Source organism: Ascaphus truei, chromosome 3 (genome assembly GCF_040206685.1).
Source record: "Ascaphus truei isolate aAscTru1 chromosome 3, aAscTru1.hap1, whole genome shotgun sequence".
NCBI classification, from domain to species: domain Eukaryota; kingdom Metazoa; phylum Chordata; class Amphibia; order Anura; family Ascaphidae; genus Ascaphus; species Ascaphus truei.
The window spans coordinates 167,486,740-167,507,362 of record NC_134485.1 but is presented as its reverse complement, the minus strand read 5'-3'; the positions used below and the strand labels follow the sequence as shown (position 1 = coordinate 167,507,362).

The window sequence follows — 20,623 nt, the reverse complement described above, 5'->3', positions numbered from 1 at the left end:
AAATAAAAATGACGAGAATTTTTTTTCTTTTTTGGTCACTCCCTCTTGAACTTCGCAAGCAAGCAGTGGTGAAGTTATAGACGCATGCGCAGTAATCATCAGCTAGCAAGCAGGAATGTGATTGAAACCAGAAAGGCACACATTCAAAGGAATGGTGTGGGAGAGGTGTACTGTACTGTAGATAAGATAAGAAGTTGAAATACTGCAGTGCAGTAAATTAGCCTGTGTGTATGTGGGGGCGAGCGAGGGGAGAGTGCTGTATATGCCAAAATGTGATACTGTTACAGTACACGCCTATGCGTTTCAACAATGTTCAAATGAGACATTTGCAAATTTACAATTACTGCGCGCGCACACGCAGACTGTGTACTGACGTAGGTTGAACTGCTGAAGTATTAGACTTTGAAGACAACAGCTCGCGAATGCCCCCCTGAGTTTTTAGACGGTATTGCAGTATTGCAGACAGCGCTAATAAAATGCTAATATTACGAGCGCTAAAATACCAAAACATATTCCGAAAAAAAAAATACTGCATCTGCCCGCGGTTATCAGAGTTGCGCCGATACGGCCGCATTAGGATAAAGGCGGCCGGAGCTGTAGTACAGTATGTATTCAGATTAAAAAATCTCCCAGCTGTTAACCTTGAGCCATACATGTGAAACCAACAACACCGGTGTTATAAACAATCATTATGGCATTGTTTAAATCAAATTGTGCCTGAGATTGTTGAATACATCACACGTCAGTTCCTAGATGGTCACCGTTTCTACCAGGACAACGATCCGAAGCACACCGTGTCCACAGCGCATATTCTTGAGCGCGGTATCAACTGGGTGAAGATGCCAGCGGAGTAAGTGCGGTAACCGTGTCTCATTTTTTCCCACTGTTTTTACTGTGTACTGTATCTCTTTAACTAATTGTCCTTTTTTTCCCCTCCAATGACAGATCGCCAGACTTCAATCCTATCGAAATGGTCTGGCATCAGCTGAAGGACCATATCCGAAAAGTCGTGAAACCCTCCAAAATGGATGTTAGTGCAAGGCATAATGAGTTTTTGGAACGATGTACTCACCGTGGAACGATGCAATAAATATATTGACCATATTGCGACTGTGTTGCCCATTGTGATCGCGCGTAATGGGCAAGCATCCGGAAGGAAGTAAGGTATAGTACTGTACTGTAGTATGGTACTGTAAGTACAGTATGATACAGGTCAGTATGGCACAGATTTTTCTTTCCTGAGAGAGCAGCACTAGCCACCATGTTACAAAGTATTTAACAGTAGTTACAGTATACAGTAGTTCCAGTATAGACTAGCTTGACAGTACTACAGTATCTGCATATTGTAGTCCAATATGGAGTAGCTATACAGTACACAATGCCATAATACAGTATGCACATAACTGCACTAATTTTTTCTTTTATTGTCTTTTCAGAAAAAAAGGATGGACCGGGGGAGAGAGGGGGTATCATGTGTAAAGCTTGTGAACTGTGTGTACAGTTAAGTGTATCTAAACTGCAGTCATGATTTACACAAAACTCCCCTCTCTCAATGAACTACACAGAATGAGGAAGAAGATAAAGACGGAAAATTTGTATTACTGTTTTTATTATTATCAATGTGCATTATTCATGATTATCCACCGGCCCTCAATTCTCATCCCCCCCTTTCTCAATGATTATTTGTATTTTTATTTCCTGATAAAATAAAATACATATTTAATTACATTAAGATTTTATTTCTTTGAACTTTAAATTCACTGTGAATGTGTGTGGGGGGATTCTTCAAGAAGACATACAGTTTTAATAATTGGTTACCTTTTCAATAATTGGTTGCATAATCAGATTAACATAAGGGAAAGCCAAAAATAGGAACATTACCGAATGGTTGAGAGAGGTTGAAAAGCACAATGACAAGCTTTAGAAACGGAATGGTTCTGGAGAGGTGTCGATAAGAGGTTGTAATCCTTGAGCGAGCCCTGTGTGTGTCTGCGGGGGGGAGGGGGCTAAAGCTGCATGAAGGATTAGCTGTATTGTAGTTCAAAGACATGACATATTTTCAACAGGCAGGCAGGTCATCATAATAATTTGATCCCCCCACCCCCAAATACATAAAAAGCACACAAATCAACCATGTGCAGTCAAACGCACAGTGTCGCAGTTAAAATCTACAGCACAGATTAAATATCATAATATCAAGATGGTTTAGGCAGGCTTGTGGAGAAAATAAAAATGACGAGAATTTTTTTTCTTTTTTGGTCACTCCCTCTTGAACTTCGCAAGCAAGCAGTGGTGAAGTTATAGACGCATGCGCAGTAATCATCAGCTAGCAAGCAGGAATGTGATTGAAACCAGAAAGGCACACATTCAAAGGAATGGTGTGGGAGAGGTGTACTGTACTGTAGATAAGATAAGAAGTTGAAATACTGCAGTGCAGTAAATTAGCCTGTGTGTATGTGGGGGCGAGCGAGGGAAGAGTGCTGTATATGCCAAAATGTGATACTGTTACAGTACACGCCTATGCGTTTCAACAATGTTCAAATGAGACATTTGCAAATTTACAATTACTGCGCGCGCACACGCAGACTGTGTACTGACGTAGGTTGAACTGCTGAAGTATTAGACTTTGAAGACAACAGCTCGCGAATGCCCCCCTGAGTTTTTAGACGGTATTGCAGTATTGCAGACAGCGCTAATAAAATGCTAATATTACGAGCGCTAAAATACCAAAACATATTCCGAAAAAAAAATACTGCATCTGCCCGCGGTTATCAGAGTTGCGCCGATACGGCCGCATTAGGATAAAGGCGGCCGGAGCTGTAGTACAGTATGTATTCAGATTAAAAAATCTCCCAGCTGTTAACCTTGAGCCATACATGTGAAACCAACAACACCGGTGTTATAAACAATCATTATGGCATTGTTTAAATCAAATATTAGTGCTATTGCATGTTCTATTTTTCTGCTCTAGTACAGCTCATGTTTTGCCAGTGATTGTCCTTGATAAATTATTCAGACTGAGTCATTATAAATAGGATATTTCTTAGCAGACAAAACTACTACTACTATCAGGAAATATGTAACAAAATCTGATGTTGATAATATACTAATTTGTTTTAGAACATGTATCAAGACTAATTTGCACAGATTAAGGGATCGTCTATACACATAGCATATTGATGTTTAGGTACAGTAATTAGCAGAATTACATTTAGTAATCTAAATTTGTTTACATGCTGCCTTTAAATAAAGGTAATCCAGGCACTCGGCTATAATGATGCAGCAAGAGAATGTAAATGCAGGCGCTCAGTGCTGCTGAAAGGCTATCCAGAAATACCTCAAAACTAGTAATACTCAATAGAAGATGAAGCAAGGCACAATGGACATGAAAGGGAAGAGTTCAATGAGCCAAAAGAGCCAACATTTCGGCTACATAATGTAGCCTTTATCAAGGTGAGGGCTTAATACTGTACAATATCTAATAAACCTTCCCATTGATACCACCTTACCGATTACCTTAAACCCTCATGCCTGTCTGCAGCATTTGCAAAGGATACTCCGCCCCACGTCGATGCCAGAATGCTGACGACACTACATGCAGGGATACTGATCAGGAGTTCCCTGGTAGAGTAGTTGTGATCACCAAGGCTGTGTGCTAAAAACGAGCATACCACATTTCCAAGGTGATAAACAAGAGGACAGAGTAAAAGAACACCACAGTGTAAAAAGAAAGAGAAGATTAAATAGAAAAAATATAAACCGCCAATAACCATTAAACACTATACGCCCAATATAGGACTAACTTCAATATATATACAGTATTTATTAAGTAAAAAGTTATGTTTGAAAAAGGGAACTAAATAGTATATTACAAATCCCTGGTAATATTTATTCATAGGCAAAAAGAAATTGGAGCCGTGGAGCAGCTGTTGTTACAAAGGTCTGCAAAATCTATATCAAGCCTTTCTCTATTGAACATGTTGAACATAAACAAGTTTATGGCAAGGAGTTTTAGAGAGGGATACTGCACTCCTTAGGAAAATTGCATTTTGGATACACCAATTGTGTACCAGTGATGGTTTAAGTTTGAATGAACAACAACATTTAAAGTGCTTTCTTGAATGAAGATACACATTTTTTCAGTTATGGGATGCTATCTGCTTCTTTTTTTACCTATAAGGGATCTGTCTGAAACATCCTGGATGACTGCTGACAGGAAATTATGTCATCTTGTCTGAAGCTACCATGTACATCTTGCTTCCTGGCAAATTTTGTTTGTTTTGCCTGCTGCCTACCTTGACCTTGGAACTGAATCTGACTGCTCCTTGCCTGCTGCCTGCCTCAACATCGGAAATGACCTGACTACTCTTTGCCTGGCGCAACCTCAGAATCGGACCTGACTACCCTTTGCCTGCCACCTGCCTCGACCCCAGAACCGTACCTGACTACCCCTGCATCTCAGGCAGGATCCCAGGTCAAGGTCGGTGTACTACTCCCTACCTCTGCCCTGCGGGTCTGTATCCTGTCTTGCAGTCAGCAATGTTATATTACCTTGGTGGATATCGATTAGAATACTCTTCAGGTCAGTAATATTGGACTTATGCTTGTAAGTTGTTACTACTGTGAACAGTGTATTCTTTATTTATTGTTTTCAGAGATTTCAATTCGCAAAAAATGAAATACTAAAACTATTCCGGTAGTTCTATATATCCTTTTTATTATTGTAAATAATTGTTTTTTCTTATTTATCAACTGTGATTTATTTTTGAGTAATAGTCATGTATAGATACTATATGCCTATGGATAAATATTACCAGAGACTTCTAATGTACCATTTACAGTAGATCCCCTTTTTAAACAGAACATCTTTCTCATTTAATGTACATTTCCTTGAATGTAATTATTGACTTTAGTCCTACATTGGGCAATGGTTATTTGCTGTTTATTTTTTTCTATTAAATCTTCTCTTTGTTTTTACACTGTGGGGTTCTTTTACGCTGTCCCCTTGTGGTGTTTGTCACCTTGTCAATGTGGTACACTCGTTTTTAGCGACCTTGTGATAGGGTGAATGAACGTCACCAGCCATATGCCTGGAAAACCTATGTTTAGGCTTGCAGTGCAGCAGTGACGAGGTTAAGTTGAGAAGGGCTGCTTAATTAGTCTGACCCCGGCTGCATAATCAAGGTGTTAAAACCCCAGGCTGTACACACATTCAAGAGAGCTGGTGAGGAGACAGGACTGAAAATGCTGAAGAGATTACTGCTGTAAGGTCTGTGTTGCAAAGTACATCTGTGATGAACTGTCTGTCTCCTGCATACAAAAGAGAAGCTGCCTTATTTTTGTTTTGTCTGCTAAAGAGAAGCTATTTTGTTCTGTCTGCTAAAAAGAAGCTATTTTGTTTTTTACTGCTGAAGAAGAAGCTATTTTCTTTTGTTTGCTGATGAGAAGCTATTTGTTTTTGGTGTGCTGTATGTTTTAGGGCTCAAATAAATAAGCCTTATTCAAAGAACCCACTTGTGTTGGTTGCATGTACCCTGCAACATATGGTGTCAAGAAGTGCTGGGATTTTGAAAGACTCCTGCAGTTAAAGGGCCACACACACACAAGAATGAGAAAAATGGAAGAATTTTTTTAAGAGTTTCTGTGCGAGCAGACCAGACAGCAGGGACAGTTAATGCAGGAGCAGGCCCGACTACAAGCAGAGAGAGATGAAAGACTATTGCAGCAGCAAACCCAGCTCCTAACCCAGCAGCAGGCAGCACAGGAGGAGCGGATGGCCAAGCTGCTGATCCAATTCCAGTGGTCTGCCAGTCCAGAACTTGCAAACAAACCCTCGCTACTCCTGAGGAAAATGGCTCTGAACGAGGATCCAGAGGCTTTTTTACTGACATTTGAAAGGGTTGCCGAAGCTCAGGGCTGGGCTGCAGATCGCTGGGCAACTGCGTTGGCCCCGCTCATCATAGGAGAAGCCCAGGCCTCATATCAGGGCCTCCCTGCAGATCAGGCAATGGACTACCGACAAGTAAAAGCCGCCATACTGGATCGCTTAGGTCTGACCCCAGAGACCTACCGGCAGCAGTTCCGGAACATGAAGTACACCGCTAAGATGAGACCCCGGGTCCTCGCTCAGCGGTTATTGGACTTGTGTACGTGCTGGATAAACCCTGAGGAGTGCACTAAGGAGGCAATTCTTGAGCAGGTGGTTTTGGAACAATTCCTACAGATAATACCCCCTTTCGCACACTCGTGGGTAAAACACCACGCTGCTGAAACCCTAGCTTTGGCGGTCAGATTCGTGGAGAACTTCCTTGGGGCTGAGGAGCAGGCGAGTGTCCTGGACCCGGCGGATCCGACTCCACCGGCACATGCGGATGCCCAAAGAGGGAGGTCGGATCAACGGGGAACCTATGGCCCGTCCACACGCAACCGCCAAGTCCAACGGAAGGAGCAGTCGTTCCAGCAAAGGCGGAGTCCAAATACTGGTCCCCGCTGAGACCCTCATCTACTTCCTGATGTCGGCTTGTCGCAAAATGAGAGGAGCTTCTGAGGACGTAGCCCACAGGACCCACCAGATACCTGGTCTCCAGTAACCGGTCCAGCGCAGCGCTATCCACAGCCCCCTCCAACGAGGGAACCCTCTCCATGTTCCACCTGCGGAGAACAAGGCCACCGGCATTTTGACTGTCCACAGATGGATTGTTCATTTGGCAGGACCATCGCCTCAGCCTTCAATGGAGAAAACCAAAAGCCCTGGCTACTTCCAGCCCAGGTTGGGGGAAAAACTGTCCAGCCCTTGTAGATTCGGGTTCTGGGAAAACTCTGGTCTTCCAGGGACTGTTACCGCCTAACGTGTGTTCTTTTGACTCTCCATGGAGCATAGAATGTATACACGGGGATGTAAGACGGTATCCGATGGCCAAAATCCGGCTACAGGTAAAGGGTCAGGAGGCTTACCTCGAAGTAGGAGTCGCTCCTTGGCTCCCTGCCCCCGTTGTGCTCGGCCGGGCTGGCCTTTCTTTTCGGAACTAATGGCCCCAGTCTCTCACGAGGAGCCTTATTCTGTGGCTCAGGAGAACCCTGGCAAACTGTTCCCCTTCTCGGCAGACCTTTTCCCCAGCCGACACCGGGTTCCAAAGACTCGGAAGCAAATACGCTCCGACAAACCGGACTGGTTGCAGAAATCTGGGTCTCAAGGTGACCATTCTAGTAGCCAGAGGTCACAAGTGATGGCTGGGGATGGCCAGAGGGAGGGGGATATGGGATGGGCCCTGGAGATTTACCAGACCTATACCTCCCTGACTTTCACCAGAGGCAAAGGGAAGACCAAGTCCTTGCTAGACAGTATGAAAAGGTGGTAAAAAAATTGATGAGCAGATTTTAAATGCACAGGGGGTGATAGTATTCCCCCATTTTGAATTATCAAATGATATCCTGTATAGGGTGAATAGGCAGACACAAACATGGGAGGTCACCAGACATATATTGGTTCCCAAGGCGTTTGTTAAATCTGTGTTCACTCTAGCCCATACTGTCCCTTGGGGTGGTCACCTGGGCAGGGATAAAACATTGGACCATATTTCGTCCCGATTCTATTGGCCAGGGATGCATAGTGATATTGCTAAGTTATGTGCGGCATGTCCGGAGTGCCAGCTAACGTGTCCGAAGGGACAAAAACCAGCCCCTTTGGTTCATCTACCCTTGGTGTCAGTTCCCTTTGAGAGGATTGGGGTAGACTTGGTAGGACCTCTAGAACCTTCTGCGAAAGGACACAGGTTTATTCTTGTAATAGTTGACTATGCAACAAGATATCCTGAGGCGTTCCCCCTGAGAACAGCAACGGCGAAGCAAGTAGCCAACAAGTTGTTGGAGTTGTTCTCACGGGTTGTACTTCCTCAGGTTTGTTGACAGACCAAGGTACAAATTGTATGGCTAAACTGATGCAGGATGTCTTAAAATTACTAGAGGTCAAGTCTGTTCGGACATCGGTCTACCATCCACAGACTGACGGATTGGTGGAAAGATTTATCCGAACTCTAAAAGGGATGCTGAGAAAGTTTGTAGATTCAGAGAAGAGAGCCTGGGATGAACTTCTCCCTTTTCTGCTGTTTGCAGTGTGGGAAGTTCCCCAGGCCTCCACAGGATTCTCTCCATTTCAACTGCTGTATGGCCGCCAACCACGGGGTATCCTAGATCTCCTAAAGGAGTCCTGGGAGGAACAGCGGTCCCCTTCTGTCAGGACGTGCTCACCACAAACGAGACGGGACCGTGGTGCTGAGGTGAGATAGGATATAACGCCACCCACAGCCACGAGAGCACGTCTTGAAAGTAGAGTGGTCTGGGAGTCCGGATCGGGGCAGGAGAGGTACGGATGGTAGAGGGTGCTGTTTGCTAAATCCGGGGTTAGAGAGAGGGACGTAATCGTTTACCGTTTGCCGAGATCGGGATGCCAAAGCTGCGAAGAGTCGTGTTGCCGTATGCCGAGTTCGGGATGCCAGAGGTGTGGGTAGACGTAGCGGAAGCCGGTTCGGTACACGAGGAAGACTGCAAAACAAGACAGGAGAAGACAGGACTAGGGAGGCAGAGAGTGATGAGAACAACTGGTTCTATGCTCAGCCGATGATTTAATGAAGCTGCAGGGTATATATAGGCAAGAGGGTCCAATCGCTGAGTAGCAAGGTGGAGGTGTGTGAATGGGCCAGACTGAGTCAGGGATAGGTCCAGAGGACTTCCTGGGGGAGGGAGTAGACGAACGGATGTATTTGATTGCAGCATTACAAATGGGAGATATGCCTTTAAGAGGCTGACGCTCCTCTATGTGGGCGCGCCCCCTTGTGGACGTTCCTGCGAGCGCGTGACCGGACACACGCCCAGGCCCGACAGTAGAAGGGGAGTGCTGGCGTGCGCGCGCGCGTCTAGGCAAGATGGCAACCGGCATCCTGGAGGAAGGATCGCTGCGAGGCGCGGGAGAGTCCGGAGGAGCCGCGGGTAAGTGAGGAGCATGCCGAGGCCGGCGTGACTCCCAGGTCATGACAGTACCCCCCCCTTCAGGGGCGACCTCCGGGCGTCCATGACATGGCTTGGAGGGATTCTTACGATGGAAAGCCTGGACGAGTCGATGTGCGTGAAGATCCCGGTGGGGAATCCATGAACGTTCTTCTGGTCCGAACCCCCTCCAGTGGACCAGGTATTGTACTCCACCTCTGGAAATCCTAGAATCCAGGACATACTGAACCTCATACTCCTGTTGACCTTGGATCAGAAGAGGAAGTGGAGGAGAGGTCGTCTTAGAAAAGCGAGGACTCTGAAATGCTGGTTTAAGCAAAGATACATGGAAGACTGAAGGTATCTTCATCGAGGGTGGAAGACGCAGACGATAAGCCACAGGATTAATCCTCCTGACCATGGGGAAGGGACCAAGGAACTTGGGTGCTAGCTACATGGTAGGAACCTTTGGTTGGATATTCCTGGAAGAAAGCCAAACCCTGTCTCCTGGGACGTACTCCGGAACCTGGCGTCGAAGGCGATCTGCCTGGAGTTTCTGTCTCCCTGTGGCCACCTTTAAGTTCTCCTGGATCCTAGTCCATAAGTCTTTCAGCCGGGAGATACGCTTGCCAACCGCTGGTACTCCTGAGGATAGCGAGGAGAACGGTAAACGGGAAGGATGAAATCCACAATTTATGAAGAAGGGAGATTCCTGAGTGGAGTCATTGCGAAGGGAGTTAAGAGCAAACTCGGCCCAAGGAAGCAGATCCACCCAGTCATCCTGTGTATCGGTTATAAAACATCAGAGGTATTGTTCCAGGTTTTGGTTGGCCCTCTCCGTCTGCCCATTGGTCTGTGGGTGGTATCCCGAGGAGAATTGTAGCGAAATACCCAATCTTCGGGAAAAAGCTCGCCAAAATCTTGACACAAATTGGGACCCCCGATCAGAGACGATGGTTGCAGGCACTCCGTGAAGACGAAAAATTTCCTGAATGAAAACATCCGCAAGCCTGGAGGAATTCGGAAGACCCCTCAAGGGAACAAGGTGCGTCAGTTTGGAAAAACGATCAATTACCACAAGAATCGTATTCATCCCTTTGGAGTTTGGAAGCTCTACGTTGAAATCCATAGAAATATGGTTCCAGGGCCAGTCTGGAATGGGTAAAGGAAGGAGAAGGCCTGCTGGTTTGACCCGGGGTACTTTGTTGCGAGCGCATGTGCCACACGCTTTTACAAACTCCTCCACATCCTTAGCCCTCTCTGGCCACCAGAAGGTACGTTGAACAAGGTCGTTGGGTTTCCGTATCCCTGGATGTCCTGCCGATTTAGAGGAGTGGCACCACTCGAGAACCCTCGAGAGCTCAAACGACGTGCCCCTTCTACTGCACCGACACACTTTATTCGAGCAAATACCCAGTATGTACCTGGCAGATACCTGGAATGCACCGCTCCTCACCTCTGACAAGCCCCGTTGCGTTTGCCTTCCCAGCCTGGGTTCATGCCTGGCTGACGGGCGGCTGATCTGTTAAATGATAATGATTAGGATTTAATAGGCTGCAATGCTTCGCGTGTCTACCAGATGGCATAAATTCATGAATTGTAATGCAGTATATATATATATATACTGTGCAGTATTGCAGCCAGCGGGAATAAAATGCTTCAATCCCTGCTTGGAAAATACCTCAATGCACTCGGGCAGAAAACAGTCACAAACCTCAATACACCCGGGTAAACCCGAATTCGTGGGACTAGCCGAGCTCGAATAAAGTGTGTCGCCAGTGTAGGTAGAGAAGATTCTTATGGTCTGTAAGTATGGTTATAGGCAGTGGTTGACAAATCACCAAAAAATCTACTCGCCACACAAAAAAATCTACTCGCCACCTAGTACCAAACGTGTGCTGCTTGGGCCAATATTTACTCGCCCGGGGGTTAAATCCACTCGCCCGGGGCGAGCAAATGTATAGGTTTGTTGAACACTGGTTATAGGTGTCTCCGTACCCTCTAAGATGTGTCTCCACTCTTCTAATGCCAACTTGATAGCCAAAAGATCCCGGTTCCCGACATCGTAATTCCGTTCTGCGGACGATAATTTCTTCGAGAAGAAGGCACATGGGTGTAGTCTGGCTAAGGGAGAGATCCTTTGGGATAAGACAGCCCCAGCCCCGATGTCAGAAGCATCTACCTCCAAGGTAAATGGAAGTTTAGGATCTGGGTGGGTGAGGATAGGGGCAGACACAAAAGCCTTTTTCAGAAGATTAAATGCCCGTATGGCGGTCTCAGACCATGATGAAGGATCTGCACCTTTCTTCGTGAGAGCCGTTATGGGAGATACCGTAGAAGAAAAATTGCGAATGAAGCGTCGATAATAGTTTGCAAAACCTAGAAAGCGTTGCACGGCTTTGAGAGTGGTCGGACGGGGCCAGTCCAAAATAGCCTTAAGTTTTTCTGGATCCATATTGAATCTGGAGTCAGAGATAACGTATCCCAAAAATGCCAAAGACTTGAGATGGAACTGACATTTCTCCAATTTCGCAAAGAGATGGTTCTCCCGGAGGCGTAACAGCACTTGTTGAACGTGTTTGATGTGTTCTTGAGGGGATTTAGAAAAGATTAGGATGTCATCCAGGTAGACGATAAGAAATGAATTAAGAATGTCCCGAAAAATCTCATTGACGAAATCCTGGAAAACTGCTGGTGCGTTGCACAGACCGAACGGCATGACCAGGTATTCATAGTGGCCGTCATGGGTGTTAAAAGCAGTCTTCCATTCGTCCCCCTCACGTATCCTTACTAAATTGTAAGCACCTCTTAAGTCCAATTTAGAAAAGATAGTTGCTCCCTGAAGACGGTCGAAAAGTTCCGGTATCAAGGGCAGTGGGTAGCGGTTCTTGCGTGTGATGTTATTCAACCCCCGGTAGTCTATGCATGGACGAAGAGAACCGTCCTTCTTTTTGACAAAAAAGAAGCCTGCTCCGACTGGAGAGGAAGACTTACTGATGAAACCCCTCTCTAAATTCTCTGCAATGTAAGTGTCCATGGCTTTAGTCTCTGGGAGAGAGAGAGGATAGGATCGTCCTCTGGGAAGAGGTGCCCCGGGTATTAGATCAATAGGACAGTCGAAAGGACGGTGCGGAGGTAGAACCTCGGAACGTGCTTTGTCGAACACATCACGGAATTCCCAGTACACAGAAGGTAGAGAGTCAACCTTCTCTGGCAGGGTGACAACCCACCAATCTTCTGGAAAATCCTGGTACATGTCTTGGCACAAGGAGCACCCCACTGGATGGGTTCCCGATCCGTCCAGTCGATGCGAGGATTATGGAGTTGAACCCAAGGAAGACCCAAAATCAGCTCCACAGAGGGAGTGTGGATAACATCGAGGGTAATGATCTCCATATGAACGTCGATGTACTGCAGTAGGAGAGGCACCGTCTGGAGCGTGATGAATGCTGGCTGTAGAGGTCGACCGTCAATGGCCTCCAGACCTACTGGCGTCTTCTTACTGATAAATGGAATATTGTTCCGTCTCGCAAAAGTCTCATCGATGAAATTGCCTGCGGAACCGGAATCAATGAATGCCCGTGCTTGAGTGTGAAACCCCTCTCCAGACAGTGTTATAGGCAACATTATCCTGGTGGGAAGAACTTCTTTGATGAGATGGGAGAAAGTGTCAAAATTCCCAACAAAACTCTCCGGGATTTCATTGGGAGTTGGCGTTTCCCGGCTTGTGGGGACACTGAGGTAATATGTGACCGGAATTGCCACAATACATGCAGAGTCCAGCATTGCGCCGACGTTGTTTCTCGGCAGCAGACAGCTTGTTACCTCCCAACTGCATTGGTTCCGGGACGTCACCGGTAGGAGGTGTAGGAGCCATGAATGATGGAGCCAGATGCCTTGAAACCCGTTGACGGTAACGAGAACGTTCATTTCTCCGCTCCTGCAGACACTGGTCTACTCGAACACACAGACTGATCAAACCCTCTAGGTCAGTGGGACGTTCCCGCGCTGCGAGCTCATCCTTTAGGGATTCGGACAGACCTTGCCAAAATGCTGAAGATAGTGCTTCATTATTCCATCCCGTCTCAGCAGCAAGTGTGCGGAACTCCACCGCGTACCGGGCGACGGGTCGATCTCCCTGGGTTATGTGATGAAGAGAAGATGCTGCCGTTAATTGCCGTGCAGGGGTGTCGAAGACTCTTCGGAACTCCTCGACGAAGAGATCGATGTCCTGTGTGAGGAGTCCTTGTTGTTCCCAAATGGGAGAAGCCCATGCCAGCTCCTCGTCGATGAGAAGAGCCACGATGTAGCCAACCCTGGAGACAGAAGAGACAAAACAAGAGGGCGAGAGTCGAAATTGAATGAGGCATTGGTTAAGGAAGCCCCTACATCCTTGGGGATCCCCAGCATAGTATTTGGGAGCCGGAATACGAGGTTCCAAAGCAAACGGAGGTGCTGGAAAGGCGGTTGCGGAGACTGTGGAAGCCACGGGTGAAGATGGCTGACTGAGAGCTCGGACTTGAATGGTAAGCGAATGAACGCTTTGCTGTAAGGTATACATTCGCCTATCAGCTTGTTCCAGATAAGTCTCTAGCCCGGTGAAGAGATTAGTATGGGCATTTAAAGTGCGCTCCACCTCAACGGGGTCCATGTTTGTAGGGCTGAGCATAATGTCAGGACGTGCTCACCACAAACGAGACGGGACCGCGGTGCTGAGGTGGGATAGGATATAACGCCACCCACAGCCACGAGGGCACGTCTTGAGAGTAGAGTGGTCTGGGAGTCCGGATCGGGGCAGGAGAGGTACAGATGGTAGAGGGTGCCGTTTGCTAAATCCGGGGTTAGAGAGAGGGACGTAATCGTTTACCGTTTGCCGAGATCGGGATGCCAGAGGTGCGAAGAGTCGTGTTGCCGTATGCCGAGTTCGGGATGCCAGAGGTGCGGGTAGACGTAGCGGAAGCCGGTTCGGTACACAAGGAAGACTGCAAAACAAGACAGGACAAGACAGGACTATGGAGGCAGAGAGTGATGAGAACAACTGGTTCTATGCTCAGCCGATGAGTTAATGAAGCTGCAGGGTACTGTATATATAGGCAAGAGGGTCCAATGGCTGAGTAGCAAGGTGGAGGTGTGTGAATGGGCCAGACTGAGTCAGGGATAGGTCCAGAGGAACTCCTGGGGGAGGGAGTAGACGAACGGATGTATTTGATTGCAGCATTACAAATGGGCGATATGCCTTTAAGAGGCTGACACTCCTCTATGTGGGCGCGCCCCCGTGTGGACGTTCCTGCGAGCGCGTGACCGGACACACGCCCAAGCCCGACAGTAGAAGGGGAGTGCTGGCGTGCGCGCGCGCGTCTAGGAAAGATGGCAACCGGCGTCCTGGAGGAAGGATCGCTGTGAGTCCGGAGGAGCCGCGGGTAAGTGAGGAGCACGCCGAGGGCGGCATGACTCCCAGGTCGTGACACCTTCTAAGAATACCCTGCAATATGTACTAGACCTTAGGAAGCGCCTAGATGTGGTCGTCCATTTTGCTAGGGAGAATCTTAGATCAGCCCAGGACAGTCAGGAGATACATTACAATCAGAATGCTCGCATGAGAGTGTTTCACCCGGGAGACCAGGTGATGTTATTATTACCCAGTTGCGAGAGTAAACTCCTGGCCAAATGGCAGGGCCCATTCGAAGTACTCCGCCGCACGGGTGATGTGGATTACGAGATCGCTCAACCAGGGTCAAGGAAGGGTAAACAAATTTACCATGTGAACTTGCTGAAACCTTGGAAGATGCAGCGGTCTCTATTCATCCACCCGGTGGAGGAGGAAACGGACTTGTGTTCTCAGCCCCCACGGGAGAACATTGTGGGTGACGATAAAATCCCAATGGGTAAACAGTTGTCCTCTGAACAAAAAGGGGACTTGTTAGCAATAATCACACAATTCCATGATGTTTTTTCTGATCTACCAGGGCAAACTAATTTAATTTCACATGCGATCGAGACAGCACCTGGGGTAAAAGTACGTTCCCGTCCTTATAGGTTGCCTGAAAGTCATAGGGCCCTGGTAGAGAAGGAAGTACATGAAATGTTACACTTAGGAGTGATTGAGGAATCATGCAGTGAGTGGTGTAGTCCACTAGTTATGGTCCCTAATCCCGATATGAAGGTAAGATTTTGTGTGTACCTCCGAAAGTTCAATGCGGTATCCAAGTTTGACGCATATCCGATGCCAAGGGTGGACGAGTTAATTGACGCCCTTGGTAACGCGGAATATATATCCACGCTGGACTTAACAAAAGGATACTGGCAAATACCCTTAGAGGAAAAGTCCAAGTGCAAAACAGCCTTTGCCACTCCCATGGGTTTATACCAGTTTGTGACAATGCAATTTGGACTGCATGGAACCCCAGCCACATTTCAGAGACTCATGGATAAGATGCTGAGACCCCATAGGGCTTTTGCCGCAGCCTACCTAGATGACATTGTCATTTATAGTAAACACTGGCGGGCCCATCTAAATAGGCTGAAAGTGGTCCTCAAATCTCTAAGAGAGGCAAGGCTCACAGCCAACCCTAAGAAATGTGCCTTAGGTAAGGCGGAAACCAAATACTTAGGGTATGCAGTGGGAGGTGGAAAAGTAAGGCCACTAGCCGACAAGGTAGTTGCCCTGAAGAAGTTTCGACCCCCCCAAACAAAAATGCAGGTACGCTCTCTGCTGGGTTTAGCAGGGTACTACCGGCGGTTCATCCCCAACTACTCGGAAGTTGCAGCCCCATTAACGGACCTCACAAAAAAGTCCACCCCTACACAAGTGGTATGGTCAAGGGAGTGTCAGAGAGCCTTCAAGGACATAAAAAGGTGTCTATCAGAGGGTCCCGTCCTTAGAAGCCCAGACTTCAACAGGCCTTTTGTAGTGCAAACCGATGCATCAGAGATAGGGCTAGGGGCAGTGTTGTCACAACAGTTTGAGGGAGTGGAACATCCGATCCTTTTTCTGAGTAGGAAATTGTTCCTGAGGGAAAAAAAACTACTCAGTGATTGAGAAGGAGTGCCTCGCAGTAAAGTGGGCAATCAATGCTTTGAGGCATTACCTGGCAGGAGTCCATTTTACTCTGGTGACGGACCATGCTCCATTCGAATGGTTAAATAGCATGAAGGACTCCAATGCTAGATTGACCAGGTGGTATATGGCCCTCCAACCCTTCTCATTTGAGATTAAGCACAGGCCTGGAAAAGAAAATGCAAATGCTGACTTCTTTTCTAGAGAAGGGGTGGAGGATCGGGCTTCAGCCGTGCGTGGCCCCAGCCACACACTAACAGGGGAGGAATGTGACAGGGTGAATGAACGTCACCAGCCATATGCCTGGAAAACCTATGTTTAGGCTTGCAGTGCAGCAGTGACGAGGTTAAGTTGAGAAGGGCTGCTTAATTAGTCTGACCCCAGCTGCATAATCAAGATGTTAAAACCCCAGGCTGTACACACATGCAAGAGAGCTGGTTAGGAGACAGGACTGAAAATGCTGAAGAGATTACTGCTGTAAGGTCTGTGTTGCAAAGTACATGTGTGATGAACTGTCTGTCTCCTACATACGAAAGAGAAGCTGCCTTATTTTTGTTTTGTCTGCTAAAGAGAAGCTATTTTGTTCTGTCTTCTAAAAATAAGCTATTTTGTTTTGTCTGCTGAAGAAGAAGCTATTTTCTTTTGTTTGCTGATGAGAAGCTATTTGTTTTTGGTGTGCTGTATGTTTTAGGGCACAAATAAATAAGCCTTATCCAAAGAACCCGTCTGTGTGGTTGCATGTACCCTGCAACAGACCTGCATTGCCTTTGGGATCACTACTACACTAGCAGGGGATGAATGATCAGTAGCCCCGCACGTATAAATGTCATTGCATCACGCATGTCCTCAGCATTCTGATCTCGACATGGGGCGGAGTCTCCTGTGCAAATGCTGAAAGAAAAAAGGCATATGGGTTTAAAGTAATCAGTAATCGGATATAAATGGGATGTTTTTTAGTTATTGTATTATGCCCTCACCTTGATAAAGGTTATGGGGCCTATGTTATAAGCCTCGATAAGCCACTTATCGAGGCCTTTTCACCAAAAAGGCCTATTGCTATTCAGTAAACCTCGATAAGTGGCAGATAAAAGGCTTTTTTTGGCATTTTTTTTCTCAAAACAAATATCACAAGGCGAGCCGTGATAAGCCACTTATCGGCAGGTTTCCCCATTCATGCAACTCTAGAAGCCTCGAGTAGGTTATCAGGGATAATTGAGGCTCTAGAATGGCAATTTCTTCTGAAAATCCTCCCACCAGGAAATGTTTACGTGAAGGTAGGCGAGATAAGGTAGGTAGGCGAGATATGGTTGGTAGCCGATAAGGCAACGAGAGAGAACTTGAAAAAAAAAAGCATTGATCCTGCCTCGGATTGATGCCGGGAGTCTCCGGACCTGATACCCATTAATATCAGAACCAGAGGCTCCCGGCATGAATCTCATGCAATAAAAATGCATTTACTGGCAACTTCATTACCTTAGAGGCTAACTGCTAAGGCAATGGTGGAGTTAACTACTGGTGCTAGGTTAATTGAGGGTAGCGGGAGTGGGTGAAGGTGGTATTTGGCCCTTGGTGGGTGTTTAGGCTTTGCGTGGGGGGGTTGCGGGTGGAGTTAACCCCTTCATTACCTTGGTGGTTAATACCGCTAAGGTAATGAAGGGGTTAACCAGCCCCCCCCCCCCCCCGGAAGGCCTAAACATCCATCCTTGGGGCTACTATCCCCTTCACCTAATCCCTCTACCCCCAAGAAACAAAATTAAAAACAACCCTACTACCCCCAACAATCCCCCCCCACCCCCCAACACATACAGTACAGTAATAGGCAAAATTACTATTATCCAGATATGGATAATAGTTCATTTGCCCATTATAAAATCAAACATTGGCCAGCCAGCATTAATAAAGTAAATAAAACGTTCAACTTAACCCTGCCATCATGAAGGGGGTCCTCATCTGTATACTCCAGGTCCATGTCCTCCGATGTCAGCAAGAATACAAGAAACCATACAATCTAATGGCCCCTAACCCCTTAATCACCATAGATATTAATAATCGGCACCCCATAATGGGGCCTGTATCTTGGGAAGCAGGGTGTCCCTGGACCTCAAATCAACACGGTCCTGCTCCGGAGACCCACTAGTATTACATTTTATATTAAAAACTTTTGATCACTGGCAAGATATGCGCAGGGAGAGGCGGCTCTCTCTGTACAGCTCTATCGGTACCTGAAAGAAATTGCCTGATAAGGCCTATTCAGAGAGGCGATCATCACGTCGCCGGTACTCGTCAGTTTTGGGAATAGTTGCTATCACATGAAATCAAGGCTTTCTGATTACCGTGATAGCAACGATAAAACACTGGCGAATTAAACGGCCCAGCGATTCTTTTTATGAAGGCTTATAGCATACACTGGAGACACACTTTATTCGAGCTCGGCTAGTCCCACGAATTCGGGTATACCCGGGTGTATTGAGGTTTGTGACTGTTTTCTGCCCGAGTGCATTGAGGTATTTTCCAGGCAGGGATTGAAGCATTTTATTCCCGCTGGCTGCAATACAGCACAGTATATATATATATATACTGCATTACAATTCATGAATTTATGCCATCTGGTAGACACGCGAAGCATTGCAGCCTATTAAATCCTAATCATTATCATTTAACAGAAAAGCCGCCCGTCAGCCAGGCATGAACCCAGGCTGGGAAGGCAAACGCAAGGGGGCTTGTCAGAGGTGAGGAGCGGCGCATTCCAGGTATCTGCCAGGTACATACTGGGTATTTGCTCGAATAAAGTGTGTCGGTGCAGTAGGCCCCTGTGTCGTTGTTTTTTTTGTCTCATTAAACACTTCTTTATAAAGTCTATTGTGCTGTGCTTCATCTACTATTGAGTGCCTTTATTACAGTACCTTAACCCAGCGGTGCGCAAACTGGGGGGCGGGAAAATTTGCAGGGGGGCGTCGGCTGTTACAGAGGCCCCACGCTCTTCCCCAAGGCATTTAATTTAATGCCGGGGGAGGCGTGAGGCCTCTGTAACCTAACTTACCTACTGGCAGCTGGGTCTTCGGCGACACGTCGCCATGGCAACGCGGCATCAAATGATGCCACGGGGTCATGTGACGTCACAAGTCGCCATGGCAACGTGCGTCAAATGACGCGGTGGAGTGACCCGCAACGTCATTTGAAGCCATATCTTCGGGGGAGGTGGGGGGGCCGAACGCTGCGGCTCCCAGGAAGGGGGCCGCAGCTGAAAAAGTCTGCGCATCACTCCCTTAACCTATACTGTAGTTCTAAGCAACAAATTAGGACCAAAATACACTTTTTGCCAACAAAAGCAAATTTGCTCTTTGACTTTAGCAGTGTTTTTTCAAAGTAATTTTCATCAACCAAGAAAACAATTCCCTAATGCTGAATTTCTCAAATGCTCAAGTAGTAGATAAAAATTATTTTTGTATAAAATAAAAAGTGATTACATGATAAAACTCACCTCAGATTCAGGTTCAAGCATCCATATTTCATCTTCTGCAATGAGTCCCATTTTGAACAGTATCTGAAAGTATATTACATGTTACGGTACTATAAAACAACAATAATTTCATAGGAATAAATGGTGTTATTTAGCAAATCTGTGCACTTTTGAATAGAAATATGTAAGAGAAATGGTCCTGATCAGCGTAAAGTGCATGGGATGGTGCAAAACAGGTGAATATTAGGATAGCTTGTTAGATAAAGTCGCTGTTCTGATGCACGCAGAATCCCATAGTTATCTTAAGTACAAAAAATAAAATTCTAAACTAAACATTTAATGACGTAACTTAAAATATGCACACACAAATGTTCAAAAAAGATAAAAATCCGGTACTGGTGGCATCTGCAATATAAAATAGGTTAAATGACCCTAGTTGCTCAATCTGTAAAGAATACAGTCTTAAGTCAATGCTAGTCTTTGCTAAGTAGCAATATCTTCTAGTAAAGTGTACAATGGCAGAGTTACAATTCACTACCTTATACTGGTGCAATTTTGCAACAATCTAATTCAAACTGCTAACAATTGTTGACACTCTAACTCAGCAGTGCGCAAAGTGGGGGGCGCTGAATTTGTCAGGGGGTGCGGGATGTTGCAGAGGCCCCACGCCCTTCCCCAAGGCATTTAAATTAAATGTCGGGAGATCCCGTGAGGCCTCTACAACTCTAAAAACGTACCTTGACTCTGCTGGCGTCACTCGTCTCCATGGCAACACGGCGTCAAATGACGCCGCGGGGTCATGTAACGTCACACGCATCAAATGACGTTGCGGGTCACGTAACATGATGTCACATGACCCCGCGGCGTCATTTTACGCCGCATCAAGGTAAGGGGAGGGGGGGGGCGCGAGCAGCAGAGGAGGAAAGGCAGGGGGCGCAACTGCAAAAGTTTGCGCTCCCCTGCTCTAACTAGTGAGCCCTAGTCTAGAATCAGATAGAGTGACAGAGCCATGGAGAAGATAGGAGTGGTTCCTATTAAGAACGTCTATCTTAAGTCTTTGCTACCTTTATGGGCTTTGTGCCTATCCTCTGATCGGACCAAATCAGACTCTTATTTGGAATAAT

The 20,623-nt window shown here is 46.6% G+C and overlaps 1 protein-coding gene across 6 annotated transcripts in view; it reads right to left on the bottom strand.

The window, feature by feature from the left end:
• LOC142489263 (amine oxidase [flavin-containing] B-like) overlaps positions 1-20,623 on the bottom strand; it is a 221,312-nt gene that overhangs the window by 8,090 nt on the left and 192,599 nt on the right. For all 6 annotated transcript variants that reach the window (XM_075589730.1, XM_075589723.1, XM_075589724.1 and 3 more), the window contains one exon: positions 19,521-19,583. In XM_075589730.1, the coding sequence (XP_075445845.1) occupies positions 19,521-19,583 (63 nt within the window). The remainder of the gene's footprint in view (positions 1-19,520; positions 19,584-20,623) is intronic.